Source organism: Pangasianodon hypophthalmus, chromosome 4 (genome assembly GCF_027358585.1).
Source record: "Pangasianodon hypophthalmus isolate fPanHyp1 chromosome 4, fPanHyp1.pri, whole genome shotgun sequence".
NCBI lineage: Eukaryota > Metazoa > Chordata > Actinopteri > Siluriformes > Pangasiidae > Pangasianodon > Pangasianodon hypophthalmus.
Genome location: NC_069713.1, coordinates 8,500,946 through 8,518,681, shown reverse-complemented (window position 1 = coordinate 8,518,681; position 17,736 = coordinate 8,500,946). Strand labels below are relative to the sequence as shown.

Here is a 17,736-nt window from a genome sequence, read left to right as displayed (position 1 = left end):
GTGTTCTTGGTTTCTTGAAGAACAGCCTTTGGAACCCTTTCTGAAAATGAAGCCTTTTGTTGCATGGGTCTACATAGCACAATTATGGTTCCCCTCAGAGGGACAGACTGAAGCACCTTTTAGATTGCGAGATGAAACCTTTTTCACTTAAAGACTGTGAGAGTCCTTTGGATAGTTCTGAGTTCTTAGCTTCCTATATGGTTGTACATACATATAGAACTTTTAAAGGGTTCCCCAAAAGAACAAACCAAAGCACCTATTAGGATGTGAGATGGAACATTTTTCCCCCTAAGGAGTGTACGAGTTCTTCCTCATGGTGTCCTTCCACAAGGTAGATCCATACAACAAAAGATGTCCCTTTCAGAAAGTGTAGCAAGTAGATCCCTTGCTAGATGGATGGGGTGTGAGTGTTCTTTGGCTAGTTCTGGGTTTGTAGCTTCCTTTATGGAAGGGAACCCTTTGTTGTATGGTTTGACCTTAACCATTCACATAAAGAGCCAATGCAATGTGACCTATAGCATGCTAAATGGAAGACAGTGCAGAAGACAATGTGTAGGGATGACAGTGGTTTTAATTTATATTTAACAATATGTTTACTTTTGAATGCGGCAGGAGCTGTAAACGTTTAGTCTCGCTGATGGAACGCAGGATGGGATGAGGGAGCTTCGGGCAATGAAACAAGAGATATGGAGTGTGTGCTCTGAGTAGCTTCGAGCAGGTTAAACCTTCCTCTCTGTCTTTGTTGTGACTGAGCAAAGCTGAATTCAGGTGCCTTAGGAAATCTGTCTCTGCTCTCCGCTTCTGATCTCCACCTGATGTTGTCAAAGTCACCAGAAACAAAGGAAGAACAACTTCTCCAGGCAGTAACTTGTATTGGTTCTCTGTTTCAGTAAGCACTGTGTTCAGAGTCAGTTCCACACACCTCCCACAGCGCTCACTTTAGATGCCTCGACCGTGATCCGGCCATCCAGATTCAGCACTCAGGCTTCAGGACGGTGTGATGGACCTTTGCTCAAATCACCTCAGGTACCACAGCTTCCTCTCAACACTTTGACACTATAGTACCTCTATCTCAGTGGTTCAAGGAACCAGACTGTTTGCAAAATATCACACTAGGAAAGAGTGACTGATTTTCTTTCCAGTCCTACACCAAGTGACTCCATTTTGATTAGTCAACAGGATCTGGTGAAAGTGAGATCATATTTTAGATTTTAGATGATGTCGTAAGCCCTATATGGAAGAACTGGGGTAAGTCGTTTGTAGATACTCCTCTGATTTTGTTTTTTCCTTCCTCCACCCTGAGAAAAATAACAGTTTGATAAATTTAGCCCCCATGGAGTCGCAGACTACCTGTTGCATTGGAGGAAAAAAATATTGACCACTGCTGCTTGCCGTATTTAGTCACTTGACACGCATAACTTCCTATCATCACTCTGCCATCATAGTACCTCAATCTCACCAACCAGTTTTCAAATAATCACACTAGGGAAGTGTGTTTCCACTGAATTTCTTTCTAGCCCTATACCAAGTGACACCATTTTGAGTATCTTCAATGTTTCAGGATCAGATGCTGGGAATACAAGCAAATGATTCTGTATCCAGTGTGAAATCAGGTTTCAGATTTTATAACTTGTCTTAAGCCCTATTTGAATGGGATTATTTTGTTAATTTGGGGAACTGGGGTAAATCCATCATTTGTAGGTGCTTCTCCGTGATTTTGTTTCTATCCTAAATGGCTATGTTGGTGTTTTTCTTTCTTGTTTTTTGACCAACTGTGCAGTCATCTGATAATTTTAGTCCTGTCTGGAAAAATACGTCTGCAATTTTGCAGGCAGATGCAGCCTTGCGTTGGGAAAACCACTGTTTCTTGCCATTTTTTAGTCACCTAGCATACTTATCCACTTCCTGAAACTCAAAAAAGACAAATGAAGCAGTCTCTCAACAACTTACTTGGATTGTAGAATTTCTTCTCTTGTCCATTGTCTGGTCTTCAACTTTTTGCTCGCCATGTCATGAATTGAGCATGATCATATGCCCATGTGGGACGCAATCATCCAGGCTAATATACAAAACAAGCCGGTAGAAACTCCTCCCTTGTATGTTACGTGAATTGCTATCTGAATGTGAGAGTTTTATCACGGAGGAGACTGACAGTCCTGTCTAAACTAGGGCTTTAAAAAGCCTGCCAACACAATCGAGTACATGTGTGTATATATTAATATAATTACAATTTCAGCATCAGTATCAATCCAAATTGAAGCACTAACCTGTAAATCTGTATGTGTTTATGCTAATCTGCTTCCAGACTGAAGTGGAACTGAGAGCTCAGGTACCTCAGACAGGCCGCTACATGTTTGTAGTGCACTACTGTCAGCCTGAGCACACTACTTTCCCAGTAGAGGTGCTGCTGGACTCGGGGGAGATGTGGACAGGTGAGGACACACAACGAACACTCTTTTCAAACTTGCACTTGAAGGAATGCTCTTTCTACCCCCTTCCGCATACCTGAGCTCACTCTCTATGTCCTAATGATGAGGCAAATGCTTTTCAGTTGCACCCAGTACACGCTAGCCCCTGTTTTAACTTTTTTGGATCATTGGATATTTTTTTTTCTCCTCAGGTCACATGAACGCCTCCTTCTGTCCCTCCGTGTCCGGCTGCAGGAGTGTGGTTATAGCAGAGAGACGCATTGCTCTGGACGTCCTCCAGCAGACTCTGTCCATCACTGTGAAGATCCCAAAGGGAAAAACCCTCACTCTGGTCAGGACACCTTTATTTCTTCTTTTTTTCAGTTGTTACAGTTTCTAATCTTACACATACATTAGTTACACTAATGAAGTCATGATGACTGTGTGTGATACTTCATCTGACCTCTTATACACTGTTATGTAAAGGTTGTCTATTATAAAAGGAGAGGAGGGTATGAGAGGCTGGTATGTGGCTGGCTGAGTGTTTCACTCACACAGAGAGAGAGACTCTGTGATCCTCTGCCCATCCTGTCCTGGCTCTTTCTCTCAGTTCTTTTAAGTTTTAAGTACTTTTTTTTTTTTTTTTACACAGGCAGCTGAAATGGAATTTTTAAAAGCATTGCCAGTAAACCACAAGGATGTAGATACAAGGCCATGATTATTTATATCACATCTACAGTAGGGTCTAAAAATCTGAGTCCATTACCAAGAGCTGTTTTTATTTCAACAGAAACATAGCCTCATGCTAGTTCAGGGTCTAAGAACACTATCAAGCTAAAACCTTAATATAATTGCATAAAGATCATAGAGGACTGTACATGGAGTTAATAAGCTCATAGAATTCATCGACAACAGAGCAGTAAGATTTTAAAAATTTCAGTTTCATGTACTGTATGTAACACTGTTACATATATAATGACCAAACTATACAAGCTTGGTTTATTTCTTTTCTAATCAGATGAAGTCTCAGCTTTCCTACCATATTGACATTATTGTGGTATAAAAAAATTATATATAAAATAGTGAAGAGAAACAGTTTATAGTAAGGGTTGCATAGATTAGTTGAATAGTCACTGCTGTAAAGAAGCACCATTAATCACTGTGGCCTTTATTTGTCCTGCAAGCTTTATATTTAATCTTTGTTCCTGCTCACATGGGAGTAAAAACCACCTGCTTTGTTGTTCTGTCCTACAACATCCCAGTCCTGCTAATTAAGTGTTTAAGTGTGTTATAGTTTAAAACAGTGTAATGTGTTACACAGATGTATAATTTTACACATCTACTACACTGATTTATTTTTGTTCCAGTTTAAAAAAGGGTAAGCTGTAGAAGCACTGAAGCTGGAAATGTTTGTAAAATTTGTAACCTGTGTATATTGCAGATATAATTATGGTTAATTATGGACTGGGGTTCTTCTATTCATGCAGTGTTTATATTTTTGTTTAAGGATTCAGTGCTGGTGATCCCTGAGGAAAGCTACAGCCCTGAGCTTCTTAATCCTAAACCTCTGGATAAGGCTTCGGATTTCATCAGTCAGTGTGGAGCTCAGGGATTTCACATCGAGTATGTGTGCACTGTCTTTTTCTATCTTATCTATCTGACTTTCATTTTCGACTGCAAGAAGCTCTAACGTGTCTCATCTTAACATTTGGACACCTTTCACTTTCCATCCTCTGTCACTACAGAGCTGACTCTGACTTCCTTGTCTGTTTTCCCTCAGCCTCCACAGCGCCTCAGAGTTCTGTAAGAGTTCGGCTCGCTCCCTGGTCGCTCACTATCTGGACGGCGCTCTGCCTTGCTATTGTGATAAAACAGGATCGACCAGCCCTACCTGTGAGCCAATAGGAGGCCAGTGTCACTGCAGACCTCACGTGATTGGGCGCCAGTGCTCTCGCTGTGCCACAGGGTTCTACGGCTTCCCATACTGCAGACGTGAGTGCCCTCTACTGGACGACTTACACACTGCTCATCAAACTTCACTGTCTTTTCCTATTTGATATATATCCAATTTATTATTATTAAAAACAAAAATTCATAACCAGTGTACCCAGTGTGTTCTCAATGACTACTACGAGTGTTACCAGTAACCTACCACGCTATCGGATGTATATAAATACTACAAAAACTACTTCAGAATTTAGATAGAGTTTAAGAAAATCTCTTTAAAAGTATTTAATAGTATATCCTAAGGCCTACTGTGCAGCTATTCTTTACATTTGCACCAGAAAAAAATTACTTTTTTCTTAAGCATCCTTTATATTTAAAATTGCATATAGAAAACATAAAGAAATAAAGCATAATGTGGTGTGCTGTTATAGGAAAATAATTAACAACAAGGTCATGTGATGCAGCCTGATGTGAAGCGGAGGTACTCTTACATCCCTGAAGTTGATTATTTTCAATAACTGCGCTTTCTGAAGGGATTTATTCTTCTTACACAACAGCAATTTTCCATTAAGAGCGTCCTCCATACAAATCCCTGTGTACTGTCGTTACTATGGAAACGATAACGTATTAGCAAGACCGCATCAATATGCTTTTATAGAAAATGAATCAAAATGTTCAGAATTGAGAATTCAACAGTGCAGTGGTATAAATGCAATTTTCACTGTTTTTTAAAGTCTTGTGTATCATGTCTAGTAGAAAGTCAAGTATTTCTTTCCACCTTAAGAAACTTTCCACCTTAAGAAACTCTATTATTATTCAGATTTTAAGAGGTGATTGATGGCAAATGTTTAAACACCCCTGACTTCAGCTCCTATTAATCTCCGTCTCTGTGTGTCCCTGCAGCGTGCGAGTGTGGCCGGCGGCTGTGTGACGAGGTCACTGGCGAGTGTATTTGTCCTCCGCAGACGGTGCGTCCTGCGTGCGATGTGTGTCAGAGTAAGACCTTCAGCTATCACCCGCTGCTGGGCTGCGAAGGCTGCGACTGTTCACCAACCGGAATCCGTAAAGGAGACACGGGCCAGTGCGACGTCACCACCGGCCAGTGCACGTGAGTCACGCATTCTCAGTGAAAGCATGCTTCCTGATGTACAACAGTCACTGCTGGTTTACTGAAGAATTGTGTGTACTGTGGTCTATATGGAGAATTGTGTATTTTACACAATAGCAAAACAACATGACTGTTTTGTGTGTTATATTGAAGCAAAACTGAGACATGTGAATGTTAAAAACCATTGAATATTTAATAATGAAATTTAAACATGTTTAGATTTTTGAATATAATGAAATTTAAATATTGTTGTATTCTTAATAATGATATTTAAACACTATTAGATTCTTAATAATGAAATTTAAACCCAGTTGTATTCTTAATAGTGAAATTTAAACATCGTTGGATTCTTAATAATGATATTTAAACACTATTAGATTCTTAATAATGAAATTTAAACCCAGTTGTATTCTTAATAATGAAATTTAAACATCGTTGGATTCTTAATAATGAAATTTAAACACTATTAGATTCTTAATAATGAAATTTAAACCCAGTTGTATTCTTAATAATGAAATTTAAACATTGTTAGATTCTTAATAATGAAATTTAAACATTGTTGGATTCTTAATAATGATATTTAAACACTATTAGATTCTTAATAATGAAATTTAAATATTGTTGTATTCTTAATAATGATATTTAAACACTATTAGATTCTTAATAATGAAATTTAAACCCAGTTGTATTCTTAATAGTGAAATTTAAACATCGTTGGATTCTTAATAATGATATTTAAACACTATTAGATTCTTAATAATGAAATTTAAACCCAGTTGTATTCTTAATAATGAAATTTAAACATTGTTAGATTCTTAATAATGAAATTTAAACATTGTTGGATTCTTAATAATGAAATTTAAACGTTGTTGGATTCTTAATAATGAAATTTAAACATCGTTGGATTCTTAATAATGAAATTTAAACACCACTAGATTCTTAATAATGAAATTTAAACACCACTAGATTCTTAACAATGAAATTTAAACATTGTTGGATTTTTAGCATTGAGATACATAAGTTCAAAAATCACATATATGTATGTATTTGTTTTGGATTAACTTCCTTGAAATTTAAGAACTAGTTTTCCACCCAAAATAAATCAGCACTGCAATGAGCAACCTGAATACAGTTTTTTTTTTAGTATCTGAAAATTTAATTACTGAATCTGAATTTTTGAGCAACAAACAATTGATTTTTTGAAAACATTAATTTTTTAAGTAGAATTAAATGAAATTCAAGGAGTTTAATTCAAAACAAATAAGTATAGTTTTGCTGTTTTCAAAATAATATATTTCAGTTCTATGAATTTGATGAGATTTGAAATTTCATTATTATGAATTCAACGCCTTATCTTTCACATCTTCATCTCTTTTTTTAATCCATAGTGTTTGCTTTAATGAATATTCAGTTTTGGGCATTTCTACCTTAAATGCAATGCAAAATACAGAGCAGGATCAATGTTAATAGATTAATTAGTATGATGCAGCCTACATCAGCCTTAAAGTCGCTTTGGGAAGGGCAGGTATTAAATTTGCACCAACCGAAGACGAACTAATTCAGATCATTCTGAATAATGAGAACGTTTCCAAAAAATCTGAAAATAATCCAAATATTTCTTAAAAAATGATGACTTACTATACCTGCGCTAATTAGTGTACCTTTTATGACAGTAGAATGAAGTATGTAAATTGTGTTATGGTTTATCTGTGTGTATCAGCTGTAAACCCAGGATAGGTGGGCGGCAGTGCTCGCAGTGCGTCGCCGGTTACTACCGTTTCCCCGAATGTGTGGCGTGCTCGTGTAACCCCGGAGGAGTGACGGCGCAGATCTGCGACCCCAACACCGGACGCTGCCTCTGCAAGGTGACGAGTGTGGAGTGTCCTGCTTACGATATAAAACTCCTGACACACACACTGACAGATAAACGACAAAAACAAACAAAACACATTACTATCTCGTTAAATTTATGAATGAATTTCATCATTCTTCTTTTGATATATAATGAATGATAGCATGATCCTGCATAGTCTTAAGCTCCTCTTTTACACACCAGTGCATCAAAGTGCATAAGTCTAATCTAGAAAATCTTGCTTGTGTGTCTTAACTGTAAGCAGCCACAGTTAAAGTGGGTTCACAAAATTGATCAATGTCCCAAAATACTTTATTCTGGGTTATGTTGCTACAATAGAATATTGGCAGTAAAATGCTTTTCATTCAAACTATCATAAATCTCATATTCGCTCACTAACAGTTTTGTCATGAGCAAACGTTTGGTTTTTTCAGTTGCATCCCAACTTGCGATCTGATTGGTCACTACATTAAAAAAATTACTTGAAGTCAGTTTTCTGAAAATTTCGTAAGCCCTGCAGTGACCAAAAATGGCAGAATCAGTGCTTTTAAAACAACAACAACAACAACCACATTCCACCCACCTTGCAACCTCTTCACATAGGATGATGTGTAAAATGTGCACTGGCAGTAAAAAAGAAAAAAAGTGTGAAGGAGCCTTAATCTAGAGTTGATACAGATGTCTGTGAAACCACAGGAATTGTGTTATAGTGAGTTGTGCTAAAATATTCTGATAAATATTCAGAATTGTGTGTGTGTGTGTGTGTGTGTGTGTGTGTTCTCTCAGAGTAACGTGGAGGGGCCGCGGTGTGACGTGTGCCGTAAAGGTTCGTTTCATTTCGACCCGAGCAACCCAAAAGGATGTACCGAGTGCTTCTGCTTCGGTGTGACGGATCAGTGCCGCAGCTCCGACAAACGCAGGGGGAAGGTGTGTCTGTCTGTCTGTCCATCTGTGTGTGTGTGTGTGTGTGTGTGTGTGTGTGTGTGTGTGTGTGTGTGTGTGTGTTTATGAAGTAAATATGAAGTGAACATGTCTTTCTGACAGATTGTCCATCAAACACCAAAGACATGTATAAAGATTGTGCCTACATGTCCCTAAAAAAATCAAACTATATATACAGTAAATAATAGTTTAAATCATTATTTGATTGTTTTATTAATTTAATAAATGAATCGTTTATTTCATTCATTTATTTTTATTATGTGTAAAATATATATTTATTTGTGTGTATAAATATATATATATTTATTTCTTTCTTTATTTAAAAATATCGAACCTAAAATATATATTCAATTATAGAAATTGTAATTTTAAAAAAAGTAATTAAAAAAAAACACTCATATTAATTCATTCTTGACCCAGTTGACCCACTTTCATTATTTTGTAACTGATGATGTGGTTGATGAATTGATTTAGTGATGTAGTGTTTCTTTATATTGGGGTTATTAAGCCTCAGGTGACTAAAGGATGTTGTATACTCTCTCTGTCTCTCTCTCTCTCTCTCTCTCTCTCTCTCTCTCTCTCTCTCTGTCCTCGTCCAGTTTGTGGACATGCACTCGTGGCGCTTGGTGACAGCTGATCAGGACGAGGTGGCGAGTGTGTTAAACTCTCTCAGTAATACGGTGGTGGCTGACGTTCAGGAGCTTCCTGCATCTGTGCTGCAGCTCCACTGGGTTCTGCCGCAGTCCTACCTCGGGGACAGGGTGAGAACGTCCTCCGTCTTCTACGTCCACATCAGCACTCATATTTACTATATATATATATATAGCTATGTTAGAATCTAGTAGTCTATATATATATATATATATATATTCTAACATAGCTATAATTTTAAATGGCCTAATATTATAAGTCTAATTGTCTTGATTATAAAGTAAAACTTTCAGAGCTAAAATAAATGTTATCAACTATCAAATTTAATTTTGCGTAAGCACTTGTGTGAACTAAAATGGAATGGATAAATACATGCCCAAATCGTTATTAATTAATTTAATTTAGTTTAATAATATTCATAAAAATAAAAATAAAAATGAGTGGGACTTTTTTTTTTTTTTTTTTTTTTTTTTTTGCTCTTTACATATTTATAAATCAGCAAGATTTTTAGGAGTCACTGTGTTATTCAATATTTTGTGCTGTGTTTGCTTCAGGTGTCATCGTACGGGGGCTACCTCACCTACCAGGTCAAATCTTTTGGCCTCCCACGTGAAGGGATGCGCCTCCTAGACAAACAGCCTGATGTTATTCTCCAGGTATTTGTTCATCTGTCAGATTCACACGTGCTTATCTACACAGTGATCATACATACTGAACGTGATATTTGCCTTTGGATGTCGCAGGGAGAAAAAATGATGGTGGTCTATCAGGACCCTCAGTCGCCTTTGCCAGACAGGGTTTATCAGGGTCGTGTGCAGCTAGTCGAGGTAACACACACACACACACACACACACGCCACCTTGCTTACAATTCATCTACACAAATGTGACTTTTCTCAAACGATAGCTCAGAGGAAACATGTTGTGGCTTGATGGAAAGCAGCGTATCGGATTGAAAATGCTGAAGAATTTGCACCTCATTAATTTTCAGTCTTGTTTTGATGTGCCAAAAGGATCATAGTGCTGAATGTTTTCTGTTGAATCCAGGTGCATTTCATCACATCTGGAGCCAATGTTTAATCAGATCTAACTCAGAAGTCTTAAACTCGCATAGCTGTGTATTAGGCTGAGTCACCTGTAGCTTTAGTTACAGTTGCTGTGTTCTCATGTTCTCAGAGACAATACAGGTGTACTTTTAACTAATGAAATGTCTGTTCCAGTCAGTTTCACCTTACAGAGGTTCCATCACAGCTTTTACAGCCCAAAAAAAGTACTGCTTTAAATTATGTTCCTGTAATGACAATTATTTCCAGCATTTATTTACATAAACAAAGCAGTCATTTAATTAACTTACATTACATTTAATACACTATAAGTAATGTCGTTATGGTATGTAATGCTGCTGCTGCTGTTGTTGTAATTGTTGTTGTTGTTCTTTTTTGTTGTTATTGGTGTTGTTGTCATTGCAGGTGTTGTTGTTGTTGTTGTTGCTGTTCTTTTTGTTGTTGTTATTGGTGGTGTTGTCATTGTTGTTGTTGTTGTCATTGCTGTTCTTTTTGTTGCTGTTATTGATGTTGTTGTCATTGCCATTGCTATTGTTGTTGTTGCTGTTGTTGTTATTGTTGTAATTGCAGTTGTTCTTTTTGTTGTTGTTATTGTTGCTGTTTTTCTTGGTGGTGGTGTTGCTGTTGTTATTGTTATTTTACCTTATTTGTTTATTTTTTGCTATTTATGGCTACTTTTATTTTATAATGATTTATTTTTGGAATTTTATATTATGCTTTTATTTTCTCAGTTCTCTGCTTATTCCATTATACTGTTTTTATTAGCTTTATTCTTGTTGTCAACAACAACAACTGTAATAATAATAGTAATAATAATAATAATAATAATAATAATAATATAAACTTTATTTACATAGATTAAAATTAAAATGCAGCTTAAAGTGTATTCCAAAGACAAAAAAAGGCATAAGGGAAGAAGCAGAAAATTGAGAAAATAAAATCTTAACAGTAAAATAAATAAGTAACTAATATATAAATAGTAATATATATAATAATGATACATTGTAATAACGATCAATAATGAATTAATCAATCATTTGTGAAAACTAAAATCACCGACATCTTTAGGTGATATCAAATATTCCGAGAGCAGATATTCTTTTGTAAAGATAACTTTTATATGCTGTAACAGAAAGCACAAATTTAAATTTACACATCAGTAAACTGAATTAAATAAACAATCTGACATTGAAATTTAATCAGTCCATTCTTACAGGGCAACTTCCGCCACAGTGGGACGAACAGCCCCGTGTCCCGAGCGGAGCTGATGAGAGTGCTGGCGCGGCTGGAGGCCGTGTGGATCCGAGCGCTCTATTTCACACACACTCAGAGGCTCAGCGTGGGCGAGGTGGGCCTGGAGGAGGCCAGCAGGGTGGGCACCGGGGCACCGGCGGGCACTGTGGAGGTCTGCTCCTGCCCACCAGAGTACAGCGGAGACTCCTGTCAGGTCAGAACACAGCGCTCATTTAGCCTGCTTTTGATTTGAATACATAACCCAGGGCTTGTTGACCATTTCTTGACCTTTTTTTTTTTCTTCTTTTTTTCTAAAAGAGATCGTTAGCGACTCTGACTGTTGATTTGCTTCCTCAAGACAAGTTTTAGCTCATTATGATTCTGTACAGGAATAGATTTTTATCTTCTGTATTTATGGCATATTTTATGGACATGTACAGCGTGAACTGGCTGACAGCTAGCTTGGTTTATCATTTCCAGCTTACATGATAATTGGATCTTCATGCATGCATGAGTTTTGGCAGACAGCACGGTGTTGTGAAACATTCTGAAGGAGGACAGTTGACAGTTGAAGTTGAAAACAGAATACCCTTAAACATGAGAGATGTCTATTACTGAAGATAGTGAAGCAAAAAATAAGCAGAGATTCTAGCAAATTCCTGTACATCAAGCTCACTCAAGAGGCCCGGCACACATTATAACTAGTGATCCAGGTTTATTGTCCTGCTCAGGGTCATGAAATAAAATTGAAATAGAAGTTTGTATTAAACAGAAAGGCTTTGTAAGGCTGATTTTCCAGCTCCGGCATCATTGTTGTGTAGCCTGATCACGCCTAGCTACCGCGGTCCGTGGGGAAAACGCGTCAACCACAAATCAGATAATGGTTGAATATGAAAACAAACAAACAAACAAACAAACAAATAAATAAAAGTGTCAGGCACTGATTTGACCCCTTCAGTAAGACTTTGCAGCATTATTTACTAGTATACCACAGCATTGTTGAATTCTTGAATCTGATTGGTCAGAAAGTGTTAATTTTCAGTAGCAGTTAATTTTCTATAACAGTTACAATACAATTGTAATATGTTGTCATTTCTATAGTAGCAGAGACTCTAAGGCTAATAATAATAAACAAACAAAACAAAGAAAAACCTGTGTAATTGTTAATATGCTGAAGTTTTACTGGTATACGTTATTTGACGTGTATGGAAGGAGTCTCCAGTGTCAGTGTTCTGTAACAGTTAGTACATTTCCTGCCATGGTAATGTCTTCAGGACTTTGTCCGTTGTGGTTTCTTGGTAAGTTGTGTTTTTTTATGCTATAACGTAAATAACAACTAACTTGTCTCATGGATGTTCCATAACATTACATGGCTAAAAAACTACTATTCATTAATAAATTAAAAATTATAATCGTTGCCAAATTGCTGTGGTAGACGAGCATCAGCTGTATTAGGAAAATGATCCACTTTCGAAGTGGTAACAGCATCACACCCCCTGTCATGGATTGTTTTCCTATTACAGCATGCCCCCAAGTGTTTATTTTCTTACTTATCTATTTTATATAGTTGTATATGTTACTACATTGAATAAATAGGGGTAATTTCACTGTTGTGCAATGATATATATATTGATCTCTGTAACTAAACTAAAGATCTGGCTGTTGTTTTTGTGGTAAGGATTTCCCCACAGTGGATCAGCTTCTTTCGTAAACTAATTTGGCTTTTGTTTCCCTAACTGTCAGATTACTTGAGCAGGTTAAGTGATCCGCTCGTCTAGAAACATTATCCTCGCTAATCCTCTAACTACAGGCTGCTTCACAGGGATATTTTAGTATCTGTGGGGGAAAAAAAAGGTACGTTGACATGATAATTGTAGGAATGTTTGCAGACGGATATCATTTTTCTTCTTATTTTGATGCAGAAACTCATTCAGACATGGATGTTAAGTTGGTAAAACATACATGTACATAGATAGATCTGAAAATAAAAATAATGGTTTCTTATCTAACTACTATATATGTATAAAAGGGTGCTGGAGGGAACTTTATAGCAATTACAGTGATATCTATTCTAATATCTGAGCAAGCTAAGATGAATTTTAAAAACAAGTAGAATGAGTTGTTTTATTGTTAGAGTCTAGAGCAATGTTTATCAGTTCACAAGCTGATAATATTCCACAGTGTGTCCTTCCTTGTGCTATAGACGATATGGTAAATTATTGGCAATTAAATCACAAAATACTGTAAATCTCCAGTTCAGGAAAAAAACTAAAATGGTGCTATAAAAATTATAAAAAGATGGTGCTATAAAAATTACTCTACTTATTGTTATTGTACAGTCAAAGGAATTCAGTCATTATTAGAAATTCACTATATATTACTGTATTAAACATTACAGTAATGACGTAATGTAAATGAACATTTGTAGATAACAAAAAAGAGTATTTTTTTTTTAAATGAAAGAATGGACCAAAATCCATTCGAATAGCATAAAAAAACAATCTAAAATAAAATATATTACCTGAACGTCTTAGAGAACATTCAAAATCATGACTATCCTTAGCAATTATTTACTTACGGCATGAAAACTATCTAGTGTTCCTGATTGGCTTCATGTTATTAATCTAATGTATGCTAAACACTCAACCCATATCCTGCTGACACCAAACTCAACCTGCAGCAGCAAGTCCAAGGTAACCCAATTCTGGAAAAGTCATGAACTTGCCATTCTCGCTAATGTACTGAGTCATATCAGTCTAGTGAAAAAAAAAAAAAAAAAATAGGGTTAGCATACAACATATCCTTGAACTAGTTAATCTATACCCAGTTCTAGACTATCATTAAGTCATTAATCTCGCCTATAAAATTATTTTTCTCTGTAGCTCATTATCAACCCAGACAAGGCAAAATCAATCCCACAATCTTCAGGAAAAGTAGTTAAGGCTGCAAGACAAATCCCAGGTTAATATTTACGCACTAATAACTAACATTAGGGTAATGAAATGGGTGCAGGACAGTGTACACCACTGTCTCGACAAACTAACCGCGAATTCAGTGTCATATGAGAGCTACGGCGACATGACGACTGTTTTCCAGGGCTATCTCCGGTTGGACAAAAACAAAATTTCTTAAAAATCTTTAAGGTTATATCAAACAGCTCTGGTAATAGACACACACAAATAATTATCAGCTCCTCCATTGTAACTAGCGAGTTGTGTTTGTGCTATGATGCATTACTGGTTGCGCATTACTGGTTATTGTAAACTGCGTCAAATTTGAGTTCACGCTGAAGGCAGCCCAAGGAGTCAAATCCAAGTTCTGTCCATAGAAACACAGCGGCTTTGTATAGTCAGTAAGTTTTCCACCATGGAAAAGAGTCTTCCATGATGCACTATCTTGACGCTCTGAAGTTTGACAATATTAAATGTAACTATAAATGGATAAAAAGTATGACATGCCGTTCTGTTGTTAAAAAAATTGCAGTGGTATAAGAGGAATAAAAAGTCATAATATTTCAAGAAAAAGGTTATAACATATTAAGAAAAAAGTCGTGATATTTTGTGAAAAAGTCGTAATATATCAGAAGAAAAAAGACGTAATGTTTTGAGGTATATTTATATAAAATCATACCATTTTGCTGTAGTATTCTGACTGTATTCTTAAAATATTACGAGTTTTTTCTAAATATCAGATATTACGGCTTTCTTACAGATTTATTACGACTTTATTCTCAAAATATCGCAACTTTCTTCTTGAAATACTCATAATATCAGATATTATGACTTTTTTCTCAATATGTTGAGACATTATTCTCGAAATATTATGATTTTATTCTTGAAATAATGTCTTTTTTCTCATAATATCAGATATTCATTTTTTTCTTAATATGTTACAAATTTATTCTTGAAATATTATGACTTTATTCTTGAAAACTTGCATTTTTATTTTTAAACACTGGCCCTAAAATGCCATCGAACTTCAGGACATGCTGTTATTATTTGAAAATAATCAACTTTGGCGTAGCAACACTGCCTCCTCGTTGATTATTTTCCTATAACAGCAGATTATGTAGTACATATTCTATACAAAATACAGGTTGTTTTTGTAACATTATTAAAAAATGGACAGTTTGCAGTGTGGATATGAGTTTCAATTAGTTTGTCTTCCATCTTAACCTGAGTATTTAAAGCCTTGACCTAGACCTCCTGTTGGTTAATGCGTGTTCACGATGGCATCAACATTTGACTGAAAGACTGAAAGACGGAGCGACGTCTCTCGATGCATTGTTCATATTGAAATCCATGTCAAAAGACCCAATACATGTTTGTAAAAGCAGCCTTGATTAATAGTAACAAACGCTACATAGTAACCGATTCACTATGTATAAGCACAACACATCACTCATTTTGTGATTATTATGGGCTGCTGGGATTGTAGCTGTGGGGTTTGTTTTCTCGCCGTGGTAACCACAGCAGCACTGACACACATAATGTAAAGCCTCACCCAGGAAAGCAGCGCGGGGAGGAAGTACAAAGTTTATCGCCTGCAGCAATGTAAAAATCTAGACACACACACACACACACACACACACACAGGACATGCTGGGACACCTTCGTGGAAGGGCGTGGAAGCTCTGCATTGCTAAAAACCGACAGACAGACAGTTTGTACACACTTGTGTGTGTGTGTGTGTGTGTGTGTGTGTGTGTGTGTGTGTGTGTGTGTGTGGGTGAGGAGTGGCAGCCACACCCTCACCATTCTATGCGCAGTGTGTATGGATTTTGTGATTCAATAGTGAGTACCGCATACACTCACTGTCTGAGTCTGATATGATTGTGTAGTTTTTTTGCTCATACTCAAAAAAATGATTACAACTGCACTTTAAAGTCATAAATACAAAAAGGTACGCGTTATAATATGTAGTTGTTAGTTTTTTAAAATACTTATAAAATACTTTTTATATATATATATATATATATATATATATATATATATATATATATATATATATATGCTTATAAATATTCTTATATGTATAAACTATATATTTTATAATGACTATTTAACTATATTTATATATATACACACACACACATGCGCACTCGCGCGCACACACACACACACACACACACACACACACACACACACACATATATATATATATATATATATATATATATATATATATATATATATATATATGTGTATATATATATGTATATATATATATGTATATATATATGTTTAAAATTCTACTATATAGCTGTTGTTGTTTTTTTCTCGTCAACGTTTTTTTCCTCATCTTCCGCTTCATCATTAACTTTCAGAAAAACAGGGACTTTAAGATACAAATCCTTGTATCATAATTGTAGTTGAACATTAGTAATTATTAGACCATGCTTGGTACTTTTTTTTTTTTTAAATTATTGTTAAGGCTCTAGACATGGATTTCTCTAAATCTGCAGTGTGGTAATGTCTGTTACTAAAAGCGCTATATAAATAAAACATTAAAACATAATGCTTTTACTTTAAAGTTCCCTTAACTAACACTATTTACAACATTCATTAAAAATAATTAATGCTAAAACTTAGTGTTAATAAACGATAAATAACGTTAGCAAAATGACAAAGTTATGTTGTATTAATTTGGAAATGTCGTTACTGATGAATGCTTTGAATCTAAAAAAAAAAAAAAATATTCTGCATAAATGAGCAAAAATGAATTTTATGACGTACTGAACTCTGATCCTCCTGGTGAAAATATTAATACTTGCTTTTCAGTCTGCAAGTACACCCTGTTATCTAAAAAGTAAATGATTAATTAAATGATTTTAAACAAATCCTTAAAGCAGTCTTAATGTAAAGAGTTACTGAAAGTTTCAGTGTCTTTATCAACCTCAAGGATTTTATAGAGAAAAATCCAAACAATACATGCTGACAAATTACTCAGGCAAAATGTATGTACTCTGTGTGTGTGTGTGTGTGTGTGTGTGTGTGTGTATGTACAAGTGATTAGTCTTTTGTCCTAAAGTCTTCTGTCCAGTATTTTTTATTTAAAAGACAAAAAAGATTCAAACATATTTCCTCCTGGTTGTGTTTAGTTGTAGTCATAGCATATTTAGCTACACTAATCATTATGTCAGTGGAGGGGAAAAAAACGTGTACGTGTGTGTGTGTGTGTGTGTGTGTGTGTGGTGCACCGTTTGTGAGTGTATTTCCCCTGACGCAGGTATGAGCACATGTTCGGGGTGTGTCCCTCACTCACGGCGCTCTTAAAGCACCATCTGTCCACACACACACAGACACACACAGTTAGTTCTGCCGCTACCAGTAGAATGTCAGAGAGCTGCGTAAAGCAAGCGTTCTGGCTCCTCATCAGCTTTACGCTGTTGGATCTGTGTTTTGCCGGACCGAGACCTTCTCACAGGACGCCTCAGAGGCGACATGACCCCGGGACATGGGTGCACAACAACCCCATCCTAAACGACCAGGGGCAGCAGAGGATTCACTTCCCTTCTCTTAGCGATTCAGGC

The 17,736-nt window shown here is 36.1% G+C and overlaps 1 protein-coding gene across 3 annotated transcripts in view; it reads left to right on the top strand.

Moving 5' to 3' along the window:
• LOC113526350 (laminin subunit alpha-3) overlaps nt 1–17,736 on the top strand; it is a 106,087-nt gene that overhangs the window by 53,582 nt on the left and 34,769 nt on the right. For all 3 annotated transcript variants that reach the window (XM_053233138.1, XM_053233137.1, XM_053233139.1), the window contains exons 29-40: nt 891–1,026; nt 2,306–2,432; nt 2,621–2,760; nt 3,916–4,031; nt 4,189–4,400; nt 5,259–5,463; nt 7,184–7,328; nt 8,102–8,242; nt 8,857–9,018; nt 9,463–9,564; nt 9,652–9,735; nt 11,188–11,418. In XM_053233138.1, the coding sequence (XP_053089113.1) occupies nt 891–1,026; nt 2,306–2,432; nt 2,621–2,760; nt 3,916–4,031; nt 4,189–4,400; nt 5,259–5,463; nt 7,184–7,328; nt 8,102–8,242; nt 8,857–9,018; nt 9,463–9,564; nt 9,652–9,735; nt 11,188–11,418 (1,801 nt within the window). The remainder of the gene's footprint in view (nt 1–890; nt 1,027–2,305; nt 2,433–2,620; nt 2,761–3,915; nt 4,032–4,188; nt 4,401–5,258; nt 5,464–7,183; nt 7,329–8,101; nt 8,243–8,856; nt 9,019–9,462; nt 9,565–9,651; nt 9,736–11,187; nt 11,419–17,736) is intronic.